The sequence below is a fragment of the Lynx canadensis genome, chromosome E3 (assembly GCF_007474595.2).
Source record: "Lynx canadensis isolate LIC74 chromosome E3, mLynCan4.pri.v2, whole genome shotgun sequence".
Classification (NCBI taxonomy): domain Eukaryota; kingdom Metazoa; phylum Chordata; class Mammalia; order Carnivora; family Felidae; genus Lynx; species Lynx canadensis.
The window spans coordinates 10,065,922-10,084,391 of NC_044318.1; the positions used below are offsets into that span (position 1 = coordinate 10,065,922).

Consider the following 18,470-nt stretch of genomic DNA (forward strand, 5'->3'; position numbering starts at 1 on the left):
TTTTCTCTCTGTTGTGGTGGCACACTCGTGAAGTTTACCTTTTTCAGCCACTTTCCATTGTACAATTCAGGGGCAGCCACTTGGCATTTCACAATATTGTACAACCATCACCAGTTATCTAGTTCCAGAACACCTTCATCACCCCAAAAGGAAACTGTGCCTTTCATTAACCAGTCACTCCCCATTCTCTGTCCCCTCACCTCTTGGAACCACCAATCTGCCTTCCATCACCACGACCAAACTACTCCTGTGACTGCTCTACGGATTTACAACGAGTACTATTTTCATTCACTGTCCCTGACATTCAACTGCAGCGATAAATACCTTGGTAAAAAGAGACCAGGAGAGGCTACTCCAGTCTCCAATGCATAAGGTATCAAGAAACCTCGAAGTACAATTTGTAAGGCGCCAATTATACCTAAACATTGCAGCGGCAAGGGATACTTTTCCTAATTCACTGTGCCTAGAATAAACATGGTGAAGAAATTCTCCCTTAAAACCAACAAAATCTCTATTTGGAGGTTCTGATGGCTCAGGCCTACTTTCCTACACAAACATCTTTGGAGCTGGGAGAGAAGGCCGCTCTGGGAGGCAGGTAACAGTTCCTTAGTTACACGTCTGTCATTATCAGCAACTGAGCAGTCAGACGTAACACAAAGGAAGAATTCATGGGGGTTCTGCGTGTTTGAATGAACCCCTCTCCAACAGTAAACAACTTACAAAACGATAGGAAGAAAGAATTCACACGAGACTCATTTATGATTAAGGCAAACCCTCTTCTCTAAAAACAGGTAAGGAACACAGATGGGATACATTATTTTATAGTATCCAACGTAACTATGTACAAGAAGAAGAACAAAAAAAGGCCAATGATACCATGGTTAAACCTGACTCTTCGTCCCTGGCTTGCTCGATAACCCAGTGTGTTAAGAGCAACAAGTCACTTAACCACTCCAGACCCCTACCTGCCTCTTGTGAAAGAACAGAGGCAGAGCTGTCTTGATAAACCTTTTAGCTCTAACATGGTGCCGGCCCCTCCCCATCTGTCACTGGGTCGCTGTAATACCACTTACTCTGTAGTAAACTGTGCACGTGACGTTAATAAAATGTAATCATGGATTTTAAAAGTTTTCTTTTAACGGAAATCCCTAATTTTTTTAAAAGTTCTAGCTCCTTGCTACTGTTTTCAAGACGAAATCCAAATAAGACCATTACTAATTCTTACCTTGTTTGGCATCATCACAAGCTGCTGGCCTTTACAAATAGATCCTGATTCCAGCTTTCCCAGGACCACGGTGCCCATATCCTGTTTAAATTCGAAATTAAAAACACGGAGTTGCAGACTTTTACTACTATTCTACAACGGTTCAACGACCCCAAGTGAAATCTTATGGGGCTTACTCATGAAAGAAAACCTATAGCTCAAGGGGCAGAATGCTTAGGACTAATCTTAAACACGGGACAGGTAACAAATACTCCATACTGTTTGTCATCAGCACATGTACAGTTGTCACACTAAGAAGGATGCCTGACATCTAAAAAAGCATGCTACTGGAAACAGCACAGAATTTTACATGTGAAGATCTGAATTATTTGTTTCAATTCACTCCGATTCTGTGAAAATCTGAGCCTGCTTCCTCATACAAAAAATTAGAAAAATACTTGTTCAAAAAATGTAGCAGGGAGCTACTGACAGAATGAAGTACTCGAGGAGAGCAAAGCATGACATCGATAACACTTCAAAAGCGCGCTGCTGAGGCTGCGGTCCGACCAGCACTCACGTACTCTGCTCCCAGTATCTGGAAGGCTACTGGTCAGTAGCCATCAACCGTAACGTGTAAATCCTCTGCCTCCAGCAGTTTTTCCCTGTATGACTTTCTCTCTAAAAAATGATTATTGGCTTAGTGGGGAACAGCTTAAATCAAGTAGGCTGGCTGATTAAATAGCGATCCATCTATATCACTAAACAACATATAGCCACTAAGGAAGACCTCCAGGGGTGCCTGGGTGGCTCAGTCAGTTAAGCCTCCGACCTCAGCTCAGGTCATGATCTCACAGTTCATGGGTTCGAGTCCCATGTCGGGCTCTATGCTCCCAGCTCGGAGCCTGGATCCCGCTTTGGATTCGGTGTCTGCCTCTCTCTCTCTGCCCTTCCCTCACTCCCTCTCAAAAAAAAGAAATAAACATTAAAAACAATAAAAAAGAGAGACATCTATGCTATGTTGTTAATTATCAGGACTGTTTCATCATGTAAAACACAAAACAATGACTTCACCTCCCATAAAACCCAATTTCTTGAACATTCAGGGTACCTTGTACTTATCCACAATTGGCAGCCTGATTGGTCCATCAACTGATCTATTGAAATTTGGCAGATTATCCAAATACGGAATAAATGGCAAACCACTGAAAACATAATAATATCCATTAAAGAGCATCAACAGAAGTATTAAAATTTTAAGAAATTACAGGACTGTAACTTTATACAAAAAACAGTTCTAATAATACTTCCATTCTACCCACGTACTCGCTCATTCAACCAAATTATTATCCAGTTCACTTCCTTCATTCTTCAGAAAACGCAAAAAATAACAAAATGGTTCTATAATATAGAATATATTATAATAAATATTATATAAATATAATAAAAAAGCTTCCTCATAAACTTAAGATTTAGAAAATATTTTATAGCAAATGGCCTACATAAATTGGCTACATTCTGCTACTTAATTTTTATGGACTTTTCCAGCTCTAAAATCAGGATTCTATAAAATCATTTCCTCTGTAACGCTACAGTGTATGAATTGGGAGGCTTAATACTGCCAAGACAGCAATGCTCCCCAAAGCGATCTACAGATTCAGCACAATCCCCATGAACATCCCAGCTGCCTTTTGGAACAAGGTGACGAGTTGATGTTAATGTTCGTGAAGATATTCGGGGGACCCAGAATAGCCAAAACCACCTTGGAAAAAAAAAATAATAATAGTAATACTAATAAAATTCAGAGGCACTTCCCAATTTGAAAAACTCACAAAAGCTCAGTAATCAAGACTTTAACAAAAAAAACGAACCCAAAATGCAGCAGACATCTAACTGTAAGAGCTAAAACCACAACAGGTTTCGAAGAAAATAGTGTGGCTCAGTCTTCATGCCTGAGTTAGGCAACGTTTTCCCAAGTATGTCCCCACAAGCACAACCAACAAAAGAAAACAGACTGGATTTCATCAAAATTAAAACCTTTTGTGCTTCAAAGGACACCGTCCAGAAAGGTGTCCCCGAGGAGAAAATATCTGCACATCATTTATCTAATAAAGGACTTCTACTCGGTACATAAAGAACTCTCCCAACTCAATTAACAAAAAGACAACACAATTACCAAATGGGCAAAGGTCACGGTATTTTTGAAGCCGAAGTCAGAGAAAGTATTTACTGAGATTACTTATAAAGACATAAATTTTTTCTAAACGGAGGCAAAGGTTACTTACGTGTACCAAGGGCAGAAATCGGATTGCTCTTTAAGATTTGCTCCGGTCAGTCCCGAGCAGGGCATAAAGTGGATGTCCTTTTTGGGATTGAAGCCAACTTTCTTCAAAAATGGCACTAGTTTCTCTTTGCACTCTTCATATCTATGAATATTTATGAATAACTCTATTATAATATGAAACAAGTGAACTCCAGTTTCATTATTAAACACATTAAGGTTAAAAAAATTTTTAATGTTTATTTATACTTTTGAGAGAGACGGAGACAGAGCATGAGAGGGGGAGAGGCAAGAGGAAGACAGAATCCAAAGCGGGTTCCGGGCTCTGAGCTGTCAGCCCAGAGCCCGAGGCGGGGCTTGAACTCACGAACCGCGACATCGTGACCTGAGCCAAAGCCGGACATTTAACCCACCGAGCCACCCAGGCGCCCCCGACAAATTAAGGTTTCAGAAAAACCGCAGGGGCAAACAGCACTCGGTCGCAAAGCCACCCTCTGTCCCACTAAGATGCCCGTACAGACCAGGAAGACGGCAAAGCTCACCTCTCGCTGCTCCAGTTCACTGTCGGGTCATCCATCTTATTAATGAGCACGATCAAGTGCTTCACACCTGCCGTCTTTGCCAACATCGCGTGTTCCCTCGTCTGTCCGCCCTTCTCAAATCCAGTTTCAAACTCTCCCTTCCTAGCAGAGATGACCTATTCCAAGAAATCCGAGAGTTTACTCTTACACATTCACGTCTACCCTCCGAGTAACGGGGTATCTTTCCTTTCAGTTTTATCGAAGCTTTTTGCAAGAAAATAAAAATAAGTGAGTTATAACATGCATGCTTTTGAACATCCCGATATCTAAATGGCTGAAGATTTTGGTACACGTTTGTACCGATCCCCTAATTTTCCAAAATCTAGCACGCCTTTATAATTGACAATTCATACCTGCATGTGACAGTGCCGGCACACGGACAAAGCGAACGACCCTGCAAAATGCCCGAAGGCCTTGAGAAAACAGATCATTTCTTACTCAGTTTTGTACCCACTGCACATGGGAAATGTGCAAAACGGATCAGGCATGAGACTGAGCAGACACTAAGTTCTGACACGGTCATAGATAGGAGCGACGGCAGAGAAAAGATGAAACACTGTTTTCCTACGTGAACCCGATTACAAAGATTGCTTGAGAGCAGGTGAGACAAAAGTGACGTCTGTGACCGGAGGCTACAGCTCGCTGCAACCTGAGTTCCAGCTGTTCGAGGGTAAAATCAAAACACTTCGCCACGAAGCAGGGCTGCTACCAAATACACAGGTGGACCGGAAAGGTCTTTCTTACCAGAACAGCCAAATCAGCTTGAGAAGCGCCACCAATCATGTTTGGGACAAAACTCTTGTGGCCAGGGGCGTCCAGGATCGTGAAATGCTTCTTTTCCGTTTCAAAATAGGCACGGCCCACTTCGACTGTTTTACCCTTGTCTCGTTCTTCCTGATTTGTGTCTAAGGCCCAAGACAAGTACCTGAAGTAATTTAGAAATAAGAGTAATGTCACTAAGAACATATGAGTTTTTAAGATATTCTTCTACCGCTAAAGGTATAATGAGGACATCCAGCTTTATGTCCAGAATACAACATTTAAATCGTGAACAGGACAGGAGCGCCCGGCTGGCTCAGTTAGTGGATCGTGCGACTCTTGATCTCGGGGCTGTGAACTGGAGCCCCACGTTGGGTATGGAGATTACTTAAAAATTTTAAAAATCTTAAAAAAAAAAAAAAAAAAATCACGGGGCGCCTGGGTGGCTCAGTCATTCGGCATCTGACTTTAGCTCAGGTCACGATCTCATTATTTATGAGTCTGAGACCCACACAGGGTGAACTCAAGCCCCGCTTGGGTGAGTCCTGCTTTTTTCTCTGTCTCTCCATCTCTCCTTCTGCCCGTCCTGGGATTCTCTCTTTCTGTCTCTGCCTTACTTGTGCGCTTGCTCGCTCTCAAAAAAAAAAAAAAAAAAAAAAAAAAAAAAAAAAAAGAATAGGACTAGGTAGAAATGAAAATTGATAGAATAAAACTTTTATTATTGCGATTCAAACATTTAGAGCTTTTACAAATATCCAGGCAATTACAGGTATCCCCTGATTTTTGAAAGTTCATGTTATGCCACTTTGCTTTTACAAACAACCTACCTTAGTACCTGTTCTTACAAACTCAAAGATACTCAAAGAGGATTTTTTTTTTTTTTTTTTTTAACGAAAAAAAGTGAAAAGCAAAACTAGCGTTCAGCGTTTGTTCTGCAGCGAAGGGCGAGACACGGCACTGAGCGGCCAGGGCGACACCACACGCTTCTGCCCCAGGAGCCTCTCAGCATCTCTGCGTCAAGCTGTCGCAGCTTTGAACTGTGTCTGCGCATCTGGGCCGTATCGCCATTTATTGTGTGTATCCGTTAGCACAGATGAGTCCTGAGGTATCAGAAAAGCCCGAGAGATTATTCTCCGGGTCTGGGAATGCTCAAAAAATGTTTTCCAGGTAAACTGATGACAATTGCTTCTTTGCTTCATGCCATTTTGGCTTACAAAAGATTTGAAAGGAATGTTCTACTTTTGGATATACAGGGGGAAAACCCGTATATATATTCTATAAGCAAAGAGTATTTATGGAAACAAGCTGACTACACAGAAAGGCTACTTAGTACCAATGCCAATATCACTGTGAGTTCTTATAATCGCCTGGCACCAAGGATAATACAAGTAACGCTATCTAGGGATATTTTTCAAAAGTGAAAGCCGCGAACAACCATCTGGGAGCAATGGTTACCTGCTAAAAATTATTCTTGTATTTCTTTGCCATGTGAAAACAACTTATGTAAGTTCAAAGCATTCATAATAGTACATATTAATTTAGATAACTCATCATCTGTATTTCATAGTAGATAATCCATTTTTAGTACATTGATAAAGATCTTTTCCCTTAATACAGAGCAATTAAAAAACGAAACAAAAACCATGAATGTCCCAGGTAAATCTGAACTTTTAAAAGAAAGGTAAGATTAGAAGGAAAAAAAAAACTGACCCTTTCTCTCACCACTCAAAGGCAAGCACTGTCCATAATTCTGCCCACTCTTGTTTCTTTCCAGGGTTTAATTTACGTCGTTACTGATCACATTCTAAGTAAGATCACGCCGCCTGCTTTCTCCCCAAATTCCACTGTAACTTGAGTTCTATTTCTGGTTATCACAAATTCTATAAATGCAGTTTTTTAGTGGTTAGGTAATGACCCCGTCAAATGGATGGTTTAGAATTTATCCCACGAGTCTATTACTGACACTTGGATGTTCCCAGGCTCCCTGTGTAGGCTCCGAAGTCATCGGGAGCCAATACACTGTGCAGTATGAGGGCAAAGGACCCCTCTCCTGTATTATGACACCATCTCAGACCTCACGCGCTTGTATCACAGGAGACTAGAGAAGCAGTAGGCAGGGTTTCCTTCAAAGTAATTTATCATGCCGTCAAGGTATACTATACCAGGTTTCTCTGTTTTTCTCTTTAGCTTCTCTTTCATATTTCTCAAGTGTCCTTTTGTCAACCATTCCAGTCAAATACCTGCAATCAAAGAAAACAAAAGTAAACATTCCATTGCTCATAAATTACTCAGAGAAGTTTAGGAAAACTCTAAAGGTCTTTAGGGGAATTTCAACCCCAGAAAACAGCTATTTTAAAATAAAGGAACCACACGGGGCGCCTGGGTGGCGCAGTTGGTTAAGCGTCCGACTTCAGCCAGGTCACGATCTCGCGGTCCGTGAGTTCGAGCCCCGCGTCAGGCTCTGGGCTGATGGCTCAGAGCCTGGAGCCTGTTTCCGATTCTGTGTCTCCCTCTCTCTCTGCCCCTCCCCCATTCATGCTCTGTCTCTCTCTGTCCCAAAAATAAATAAACGTTGAAAAAAAAAAATTTTAAAATAAAGGAACCACTGATGGATGCTCAAGCCGTGGAACGTTTCAGAGGAAAAGACATTTACATAGTCTCAAATTATCTCCCTACACTTAAAGGGGAAAAGTAGTAACTTTACAGTGGAGAATCCAGGCAGACAACACATGAACCGAGTAATCCTGGCTAATATGACCAGTAGTAGAGAAAACACACTAAAGGGTGCCTGGGTGGCTCAGTTGGTTAGGTGTCCAACTCTTGATTTCGGCTCAGGTCATAATCCCAGGGTGGTGGGATCGAGCCCCCTATCAGGCTCCACACTGAGCGTGAAGCCTGCTTGGGATTTTCTCTCTCTCTCTGCCCTTCCCCCGCCTCCGCTCATGCTCTCTAAAATTTAAAAAAAAAAAAAAAAAAAAGAATAAAACAAAATTAAAAAAAGAAAACCCATTGAATACTGACATGAGGCACCCTTGACAGGATGCTGAGAAGAGCACAACATCCCGTGTGAGATTCTTGCCCAAATGTACAGCCACAATCTAAATGTGAAAAAGTATCAGCTGAACCCATACTGAAGACCGTCCTAAACAGCACCCTTCAAATGATGAAGTCATGGGAGACAGAACGAGGCAATGTCACAAGCTGGAGGAGACAAAGATGGGAAACTGGAGGACAGAACAACTAAACGCAACGTGGAATTCTAGAACCGAAAAACGCCATGTGTGGAGAAACCGGTAAAATTCAAGAGCCAGAGTTTAGTTAATAGGATTATTATACCAATGCGAACTTCCAAGTTTAACGACTGTACCATGGTTATTTAACAACGTTCATGTAGGGCAGGCTGAAAGAAAGTTATATGGGAACTCGGTACTATTCCTTTGTAAATTCTAAGTCTAAACTTATTTCAGAATAAACATTTTTTCAAGGGCAAACAGAAATACTACATAAAAGAAAATAATTCTAACAGTGTTGCTCAGGCAATTCAGTCTTATTAATACATTTCAACATTCAATACTTAAAAATATTGTCAAAGTAAGATTATAATTTTAAAACAATTCCTTAGTAATACTGAACTGCTTCCCTGGACTCAATCCAAACCAAAGCCTTCCTCGGAGCTCTCATCTCTGTGTTCTCTGCAGTCATCTACAGTGCACGCTCCTAACCAGTTGAGCACAGAAGACTAGTGAAATACCCGTGAAAATTACAGCCCATAGGCAAGAAATATACATTCTCCTAAGACACAAAATCAAACAGGCCCAACACTTCCATCCATTGACGGAAGGATCTCTATTTATTACCCTATTTTAAGGCGTGTTGTAGACATTTTCAGAAGTTGGCCAAGGTTACCAGTAAGATTACTAAATAATGAAGATATGCCCTTGAGAATCTCTGATGGATGACACGGTTTAAAGAAAAGGGGTCTAATGTAGGAGGGATTAAAACTGTAAAGCCTTTTTTAAAAACGGGGGGCGCCTGGGTGGCTCAGTCGGTAAAGCGTCCGACTTCAGCTCAGGTCATGATCTCATAGTCTCTGGGTTAGAGCCCCTCATTGGGCTCTGTGCTGACAGCTCAGAGCCTGGATCCTGCTTCGGATTCTGTGTCTCTCTCTGCCTCTCCTTCCTCGGCTCACACTCTGTCTCCTCTCAAAAATGAATAAACATTAAAAAAATTTTTAATATAATTAAAAACAACAACAATAATAATCTCTATCCCAAACCCTGAGTTCAAGAATCAAATGCTCTAAAAAAAAAAAAAAAAAAAGGAGTCACATGCTCCACCAACAGAGCCAGCCAGGTGCCCCCAAATTCTAAGACCTGTTACTTAAAACAATTCTTCAGGGGTGCCTGGGTAGCTCAATCAGTTAAGTGTCTGAACTCTTGGTCTCGACTCACGTCATGCGATCCAGGTTAGTGAGAGAGAGCCCCATGTCAGGCTCTGCACTGACAGCACAGAACCTGCTCAGGATTCTCTCTCTCCTCTGTCTGCTTCCTCTGTCTGTTCCCCACTTGTGTGCTCTCTCTCTCTCTCTCAAAATGAATAAACTTTAAAAATAAAATTTTCAATACTAGACTATATTGTAAAGGTCAACCATGATGTTTGCATACTTACATAGCTTCTACATATGATAAAAAGTTATCTTAGCATGTGAGCCAGACTACCTGTCTTTGATTAATCCACCTAGGATTTAAGAGCTGATGAATATGGAAAAATGAGATCCCCCTGCCCAAGTACCTGATTTAAGTGCTGGTTTTCATCATTCCCAAGAAAATGATATTCAAAGCAAACTAAGATTGCCTATAATCTAGGGTTCTATTTTAGTTTTTATTTTAAAAAATGTAAAAGACAGCATTCAGAAACACACTTAGTTAATGTTCTATGAGAGTGGGACAGTGATAAAAGAATTCTAGGGAATGCCTAAAATCCATCAGAAAATACTAACGATTGGGACGCCTGAGTGGCCCAGTCAGTTAAACGGTCGACTTCGGCTCAGGTCATGATCTCACTGCTCATGGGTTCGGGCCCCGAGCTGGGCTCTGTGCTGACAGCTTGCAGCTTGGAGCCTGGAGCCTGCTTCAGACTGTCTGCGTCTGTCTGCCCCTCCCCGGCTCAAGCTATGTCTGTATCTCTCTCAAATATAAATAAACATTAAAAAAAATTTAGAAAATACTAACTGATCACACTGCAGAAATTCCTTCTTAATTAACATCAGCTTTCCTTACAGGTAATGTCTTTGTAACTTTTTCAGGTGACCTGTTTGATTTCCTTTGTATGACTGTATGTTCACAATGCCCAAAATTTATTCAGTCAAATTAACTCTATTATTTAACAAAAAATACAGACTTACATTATCTGTCCTCCAATGGTTGACTTGCCGGCATCTGAAAGTAACAACATCATCAATAATATGCAAACCACGGGTGTACAAAAAAATAAAACAAAACCCACTATATACACTAATACAACTAAAGGTACCACTTAGCACATACAATTACATGATGTCGTTGCAAAAGAAGCTGCTAAGACCCCTCCCAGCTCAACAATGACGAACTCGTACTCCTGGTAGAGAAGAATGGAGAACTACTTTACTGATAAAGAAGATTCTTGAACAGACTGCTCTCTGACCTTCAGCTAAGAGCACAGCAGCAACAGAATATCAATTACCCAAGGGCATCCTCAGGGGAGAGCGAAAGCACCTGAAGAGCTATGAACTACATTTAGGTCGTGTGCCTTTCCCTAATTTTAGCAAATACAGGCATTCCTTTATAAATTTCAGAGGGAGTCCTTGCTACTAAAATAGTGTGGTATAGCATTATATTCAGGAGGAAGCAGAGACAAAGGGAAGGACAAAAGAACACATAATTCTGTGTTTTCTCACAATTTGGGGGATAAGTCAGATGGTCAGGGAATGTGTGAGTCCGTTAAACAGGGTTTTGTTTTCTGCTAACCAGCAACTTGACAAGCATCTAGAAGTCACAACAAATTAATTTCCTAGGTCAGACAAAATGAAACTATCTAGGTTAGATGAAGCCCATAAAATAAACAAATTAACTGAAGTCACCCCAAAAAGGAAGCACATTATCTAGGATATTAATTCATAAAGGTCTTAAGATGCTTAGCCGCCATCAGTGTGGATCACATACAAATATACTGAAGCTTATTTTCTTCCTGCTTCTTGTGCCATCACAAAATTATTTCTCTGTCCCACCTTCAAAATCAAAGCGTTGGCAATTTTTTGCCAGCTTAAAAAAAACCTATCGAGTTAAAAATCAGAAACCTTTCAGATTAATTCAGTTCAGTTTCACTAAACATCTCCAAGTAGCTGTTTGATGTACCCCAATGACCGGTCATTTCTTTCACCGCTATGAGTGCAACTTACCTACGTGCCCAATGAATACTACGTTTACGTGTTCTTTTTTAGGAGCCCCTGGCGGTGCAACCACGGATTTAGGTTTTGGTATTTCCTCTTCCTCCTCCATCATTTCTTGGGCGCTCTCCTCTGGGGGTCTCCCATCTCCCAAGGAACCACCCCCTGGCTCTGCGTCACTTATTTCTTCTTTGTGCTCCCATGATTCTTCTGGGGACATTTCTGTCTCCCCATTTTCTACTGAAATAAGACACTTAACTTAGTACTCTGAAAAAGAATCACAGTCTGTACTCTAAAACACAGATGCCTTCAAACAACTAACGTATTTTGCATATTTAGTTCCATTTCCTAATGTCTAGTGAAACATAAGCAAGAAAATCTTTCACAACAGAAATGGATTATGGCTTTCAAGCCCGGCCCCACTCTGGTATCAGAGCTGACACAGAGACTATGGGCGATTGCTATCCTCACGAAGCTTCATTTCCATGAGGCCACACAAGATGTAAACAGGAGATGTACCATTCCTAACAGCCCAGTTGTCCCAGGGTCAGGATGCCCTGACAGAGGGCAAGCAGCAAAGTTTAAAATCAGAACACAGGATTTACGAGATCTCTGCTTTTTCCTCTGCAAGTACTTTGGCATCAACTTCATCAATCACCTTGGGAACAGGATACCCTTAACAGTAAGCAAATGACAAAAAGGAAGGAAACCTTTCACCAAGGAAATGGAACAAGCCCAAGCCCTTAAACTGACTTTCGCACTCTTGCCCTCTGCTCGTCTATCTGCCGTCACTCGGTTTATCGCGGCAGGGCTGACGTCCAGCTAGTGCTTTCTAAATCCCAACAGCCAAGACTCAATGTCAGGTTTAAATGTAGGCATTCCAAGAACCATAACACTTATATTTGTACCTTCTATCTTGAGAGTGAAAGGATTTCATATTACTGTATTAATACAGTCAGAAATTTTCTTACCAACAGGTTCTGAAAGTTCCATGCTAACAGCTGAATTTGAACCTAGACAAGAAAGTGAGATATAATACATTTATGAAACAATATCTAGGCTTTACACAGAGACAACTTAATGTTTTCCCCATTAAACATTCGAAGGGTCATAGCATAGAAAATTACCTTCACATAGCAACGACTGTTCCTCTTGAGAAGGTTCCGCAGGTGCTGTTTAATAGAAATAAGTTCTATTAAAAATTAAGCCCTATGCATCCATTTGTGCGTATCTTTTAAGACACAGTAAAAACAGGGGCGCCTGGGTGGCGCAGTCGGTTAAGTGTCCGACTTCAGCCAGGTCACGATCTCGCGGTCCGTGAGTTCGAGCCCCGCGTCAGGCTCTGGGCTGATGGCTCGGAGCCTGGAGCCTGTTTCCGATTCTGTGTCTCCCTCTCTCTCTGCCCCTCCCCTGTTCATGCTCTGTCTCTCTCTGTCCCAAAAATAAATAAACGTTGAAAAAAAAAAAAAAGACACAGTAAAAACAGGATTTCAATAACACAACAAAAACCTCGATAACGTAAACCAACAGGAACTAACTCAGGTGTTCAAATTAGAAGTCTGTTTAAAAAAATCCTTTTAAAAAATCTACTGAATACAGCCAATTTTAAAACATTTTCGTCAACTGAAATGTATTCATAAAGGCATAGTTATTCCCTTAATTTGCTTCATAAAACTCTTCCTTCAAAGATACTGTAAAAGCAAGCCGCAACCCAGTGCTGATCAAATTAACCAGACTGCCTAACCGATTCCCAGTGCTTCTCTAGATTCTCTCTTGGTAGCTCCAGCCTAAGAAGGCTATGATTAAGCTCTTTTTAAGACTCTATAATCACCTATGTTCTCATCAAGGTGCTTGAATAAATTCTATCTGATATCAATAAAATAAGGACAGTCACATAGAGTCCTCGAAATACAAACGACCCCTTACAACATCTCAGAAAAGGTGATGACGATGATGCCGGTTTTGTCCCATAGCAGAATTCTGAGATCAAGCAACAATCCTGTTTCCACAGCTGTCACACTTCACGTCTACTTATGACCCCGCTGGAAGAGATGTAGGACAAATATATACAGACACCCAATCGCGTAAGTTTATTTTTCATATCTAAGTGATACTCCAGCATGGAAGCGCCCTGGCTTCAAAAAAAGTCTCCAAGACGCAAAAGGTATCAGAGAATTTGAAGTCACCTGAACCCTACGCACGAATTAATGAAGAATAATGAATTCATAAACTGCACAGCTCATATTTAAAATCACTGCCCAGAAACACCTGTAAGCCAAGAAAAAGTTTGGGGCCCAACCTTCAATAACGTGAAGTGTGGAAGAGGGTCATTTCCTGTTCCTGAAAGGGAAAAGAGCAACCAGCTTTTTCCGAGGAGGGAAGTGACAGGCTGAGCGTCACCTGGGAAGGTAAGGGTAGCACAGCGTTCATCGGGGAGGGAAAGAACACCACTGGCAGAAAGACCAACATCTTCACTGCAGGAAGGCAGGTCATGGGAACAAGTGAGCAGTACAACTAGAGAGGAGGGGTTAATCGCAAAGATAACAGAGGTATCATCGGACGGGAGGGGGAGGAGCGAAAGGTCTGAGTGACCCCGGCCTACGTGATTAGCAGCATATTAACAGAAGAGAAGAAAAAAATCATTTGAACGAGGTTTGGAAGGGGACAGGAATCATACTTCAGACACAACAGAGGTTAACCTTTCCTCGTTTTCCATTTCAAAGGAAAGTTCATGGGCAGGGTAAAGAGAAACTGCTCCATTTTCAGAGAAAGCCAGCCAGTGCCAAGGGCATCAAGTCCACATGCCTCCCGAGGGCCAGAGGGGGCGGCACTGGGTAGCGGTGAGGGGCAGCACCGAGCTGACCCCCGCTCTCCGTGCTGGCTTGTCGCCTGACGTCGTGTGACGCAGTTATTTCGCTGCAATTACAGACAGGACATACCACCCACCCGACAGGACTGCCGACAGGATTAAAGGAGGGAATACACTTGTTCGCCGGTGTCTGTGAAGTAACTCCTGGCACCACGCAGATACTCAACATGTGAGTCTCGACCCCCTAACACGCGCTGGGAATAAACTCAACCCTCTCAACCAGCACAACGGACTACAAAATGCGGGCCAGACCGGACAGAAAGGCTCACAAATCTGCACGGTGCTGGAGGTGGGGGCCCAGTACCTCCCAATGATTTCTAACAAGCCCTGAGGCGCTGACTCACTTGATCCCCCCACAAGCGCCGTGCAAGGGACGGCTGCCACCGCTCCCATCTGACGCTCAGACAAATCCGACCCACTAGGCTTTTCCAAGGTAGACAAGCAGCAACTTGCCCTTCGTCAGACGGCGTCTGCTGAGAAATCACTCAGCACAAGAACACGGAGTCGGCGAGGAGGTAGTGTTTGTTGTAAGGCAGGAAAAAGACGACTGGCACGGTGGGCTCCCCCATCGTGCAGTAAGACACCCTGAAGTGCAGCCGACCTTTACAAAACCAAACAGTACGTACCCCTGACCACCCCGTTCCAGAACCGGCTCGCGGGCTAACAAATACACAATACTGCAGAAGACCGCAAGGCACGTCTCCGGATAGTGACACCCGTCACGAGACCACCTCCGTGGCTGCAGAATGCGGCACACTGAACATCTGTTCAAGGTTTTATTTTTCAAAACACCTTCCATGTATAATACGTTTGCCTTAAGTCTGTACGGCTGGTACACATAGAGTCAAGTACCAAACACAATCAAGTGCTTAATATATACACAATGAAGGGGCGCCTGAGTGACTCAGTCGGTTAAGCGTCCGACTTCGGCTCAGGTCATGATCTCGCAGCTTGTGGGTTCGAGCCCCGCACTGGACTCTGTGCTGACGGCTCAGAGCCTGGAGCCTGCTTCGGATTCTGTGTCCCTCTCTCGCTCTGCCCCTCCCCCATTCGTGCTCTACCCCCCCCCAAAAATAAAACTTTAAAAAAAATTATAGTATCACACAACGATGATATTAAAGAGCCCCCCCAAAATAAGTTGACTATACTTTCCGAAGGTGGAAAAAAGCTTTCCACACATTCAGACATGAATCACATTATAAATCTAATGGCAATGCTAGTGACATTCGTGAACTGTTATTTTTGGAAAAATGAACCAGAAAAATCAGATATAGCCAAGATGTTCTTTTAAATTTAAACTTCTCGGGGCGCCTGGGTGGCTCAGTCGGTCAGGTGTCCAACTTCGGCTCAGGTCATGATCCTGCTGTCAGTGCGGAGCCTGCTTCGGATCCTCTGTTTCCCTCTTTCTCTGTCCCTCCCCCAACTCGTTCTCTCTCCCTCTCTCCCCCCCCCAAAAATAAATAAACATTTGAAAAAATAGGTTAACTTCTCAATATAGTTGTACCCAGTCTTCTCATGCGCACACACGTACAGACAACCTTTTCCAGCTCCTTCTTCTCAGGTCATATTCATGATGCATATCACATCCTGATGTTACTGGCTACCGAGGAGTCTGGGCCCAGAGTCATTCATTTGTTCGTGGTTAGCAAACAGATGATGTGATTTCTCAAGTCCTACACAGGTCATACCCGATAGCAAAAGAACAGTAAACCTCCCAAGGAGTGAGGAGCAAAATCACGGTTTTAGATTTTCCAAAGGTGTTTCCATGTTCAGAAATACACCCTGGTCAAGCATTGGAAAACAGAACAAATCTCATCAAGGGGGAGAGTTATCAGAGCGTATCAGTGAGTAAAACTGCGATACCGCAAATTAAAAGGAAAACTAATACTATAATTTACGATAAAGGAAGATTAACGAACTGGCTGTGATACTAGGTACATTATCACAAATTTTAAAACAGGAAGTGAAAGAATTCACCAGAACACTGTCAAGCGAGAGCACTGCCTGTGGTCTGACAAAGATGAAAATCCGAATCTTCAAATTATGAGAGAAAATTTGACCATGGTGAAGTAAGTCAGACACAAAGGGTCTCCTGTTGTAAGATTTCACTTACCTAAAATGTTCACAATAGGTAAATCCACAGAGACAGAAAGCAGGCTGGTGGTTGTCAGACGCTGGGAGGAAGACAGGGGACTAGGAAGTGACTGCTTAACGGGTACGGAACTCCTTTTGGGGTGATGAAAATGCTTTGGAACTAGAGAGGATGGTGGTACAACACTGGCTAAATTATTCACTCTAAAATGGTGAATTTTAGGGGTGCCTGGGTGGCTCAGTTGATTAAGCATGTGACTCTTGATTTCAGCTCAGGTCATGATCTCATGGCTTGTGAGTTCGAGCCCCACATCTGGCTCTGCGCTGACAGCATGGAACCTGCTTGGGATTCTCTCTCTCTCTCTCTCTCTCTCTCTCTCTCTCTCTCTCTTTCTCTCTCTCTCCTCTCTCAAAATAAATAAACATTTTTTTAAATGGTTAATTTTAAGGGGCGCCTGGGTGGCTCAGTTGGTTGGGCGACCGACTTTGGCTCAGGTCATGATCTCACAGTTTGTGAGTTCGAGCTCTGTGTCCGGCCCTGTGCTGACAGCTCAGAGCCTGGAGCGTCCTTCAGATTCTGTGTCTCCCCCTCTCTCTACCCCTCCCCTGTTCACACTCTGTGTCCCTCTGTCTCTCAGTAATAAATAAACGTTTAAAAAATTTTTTTTAAAGGAATTTAATAAAATATAATAAATAAATGGTTAATTTTAAGATTTCACCTTAATTTTCAAAAAGAATACAAATATTTTTAAAAGATCTGATCATAAGGGGGAGCCTCAGTCAATAGAGTGTGAGACTCTGTTCTCAGGGTTGTGAGTTCAAAGCCCCACATTGGGCACGGAACTCATTCATCAATCAATCAATAAAATAAACACAATAAAATAACTGAATAACTAACTAAAGAAAAGCTGTGTTCATGGATCAAAAGGACTTCAACATGCAGACTTCAACTATGCTAGCTCATCATACAGCACAAGTCAGTCAAGGCCCTGAGAGGCGGTAGGTTGAAAGCCACGCTTTCACTCAAGCTACATGTTTTCAACACAAATGTTTGGCCGATTCTTGAAAAGTGCTTATTCTGTACAGTTCATAAATTAGTAATTTAAATTTGTACTGCTGTAGATATAAAATTGATTTTTAATCCGCCTTACACACTAAACAGCAATATTTTTTTTTAATTTTTTTAATGTTTATTTTTCTTAAATTTTTTTTAACGTTTATTTATTTTTGAGACAGAGAGAGACAGAGCATGAACGGGGGAGGGGCAGAGAGAGAGGGAGACACAGAATCGGAAGCAGGCTCCAGGCTCTGAGCCATCAGCCCAGAGCCCGATGCGGGGCTCGAACTCACGGACCATGAGATCGTGACCTGAGCTGAAGTCGGACGCTTAACCGACTGAGGCGCCACCCAGAGGCCCCTAAACAGCAATATTTAAAATAGCTACCCTACTTAAAATTCCTTAGTCCTATTCGCTAAATGGTGTGCTCATTCAGGAAAAAAATAAACAACTTCAGTGCTGTCACAGATGCCCCAAGTGTCTTACACTGAACAGAAATGAGAAACAGTGTGACAGAATTCTGCCCCATACAAAGTTGCTGCAATGATGGAAATATTCCCAGTGCTGTGACAGGAGAGTCACTAGCCACTGGTGGCTATTAAGCGCTTGAGAGGTGGTACCGCAACCCAACCGAGGAACTGGACTTTAAACTTTATCTAATTTTAACTGAACAGCCTCACGGGCAGTTTGAGCTGCACATACACATTCTCCTCAATTCTGGCACAAACTTGCCACACCTGATCTTCCACTTTTTTTTTTAATGTTTATTTATTTTGAGAGAGAGAAAGGGAGGGAACAGGGGAGGGGCAGAGAGAGAAGGAGAGAGAGAGAAAATCCCAAGCAGCCTCCACAAGGTCCACGCAGAGCCCGGCGCGGGGCTCGATCTCAGGACCGTGAGTTCATGACCCGAGCCGAAATCAAGAGTGGACACTTAACCCACCGAGTGACCCAGGAGCCCCGATCCTGCACTTTTATCACACTCCCCGGCCGGCCCACCGCCTGAAGGCTAAGGATCCCTCGGCAGAACCCCTCCGGCTAGGACCCTGCCTTCAAGTACAGGTGCACGCACGTCAGGCTGGTTCCCAAGGACAGGACAGACTTCCGGAGTGACCGAGCCTCCCTCCGTTCTCTACCCCTGCAGTCCCCGCAGGCTGGTACACAGCCCGTCCTGTAGGGCCCAGAGGCACCGCTGGCTGACTCTCCCGAG

The 18,470-nt window shown here is 42.9% G+C and overlaps 1 protein-coding gene across 1 annotated transcript in view; it reads right to left on the bottom strand.

Annotated features, from left to right (window-relative positions):
- Positions 1 to 18,470, bottom strand: part of GSPT1 (G1 to S phase transition 1) — a 38,131-nt gene that overhangs the window by 10,446 nt on the left and 9,215 nt on the right. Inside the window, exons 2-11 of the mRNA XM_030300278.1 lie at positions 12,374 to 12,418; positions 12,218 to 12,259; positions 11,259 to 11,486; positions 10,227 to 10,260; positions 6,985 to 7,062; positions 4,808 to 4,988; positions 4,025 to 4,179; positions 3,487 to 3,627; positions 2,313 to 2,406; positions 1,226 to 1,306 (exon numbers count right to left, since the gene is read on the bottom strand). Coding sequence (XP_030156138.1) covers positions 1,226 to 1,306; positions 2,313 to 2,406; positions 3,487 to 3,627; positions 4,025 to 4,179; positions 4,808 to 4,988; positions 6,985 to 7,062; positions 10,227 to 10,260; positions 11,259 to 11,486; positions 12,218 to 12,259; positions 12,374 to 12,418 — 1,079 coding nt within the window. The remainder of the gene's footprint in view (positions 1 to 1,225; positions 1,307 to 2,312; positions 2,407 to 3,486; positions 3,628 to 4,024; positions 4,180 to 4,807; positions 4,989 to 6,984; positions 7,063 to 10,226; positions 10,261 to 11,258; positions 11,487 to 12,217; positions 12,260 to 12,373; positions 12,419 to 18,470) is intronic.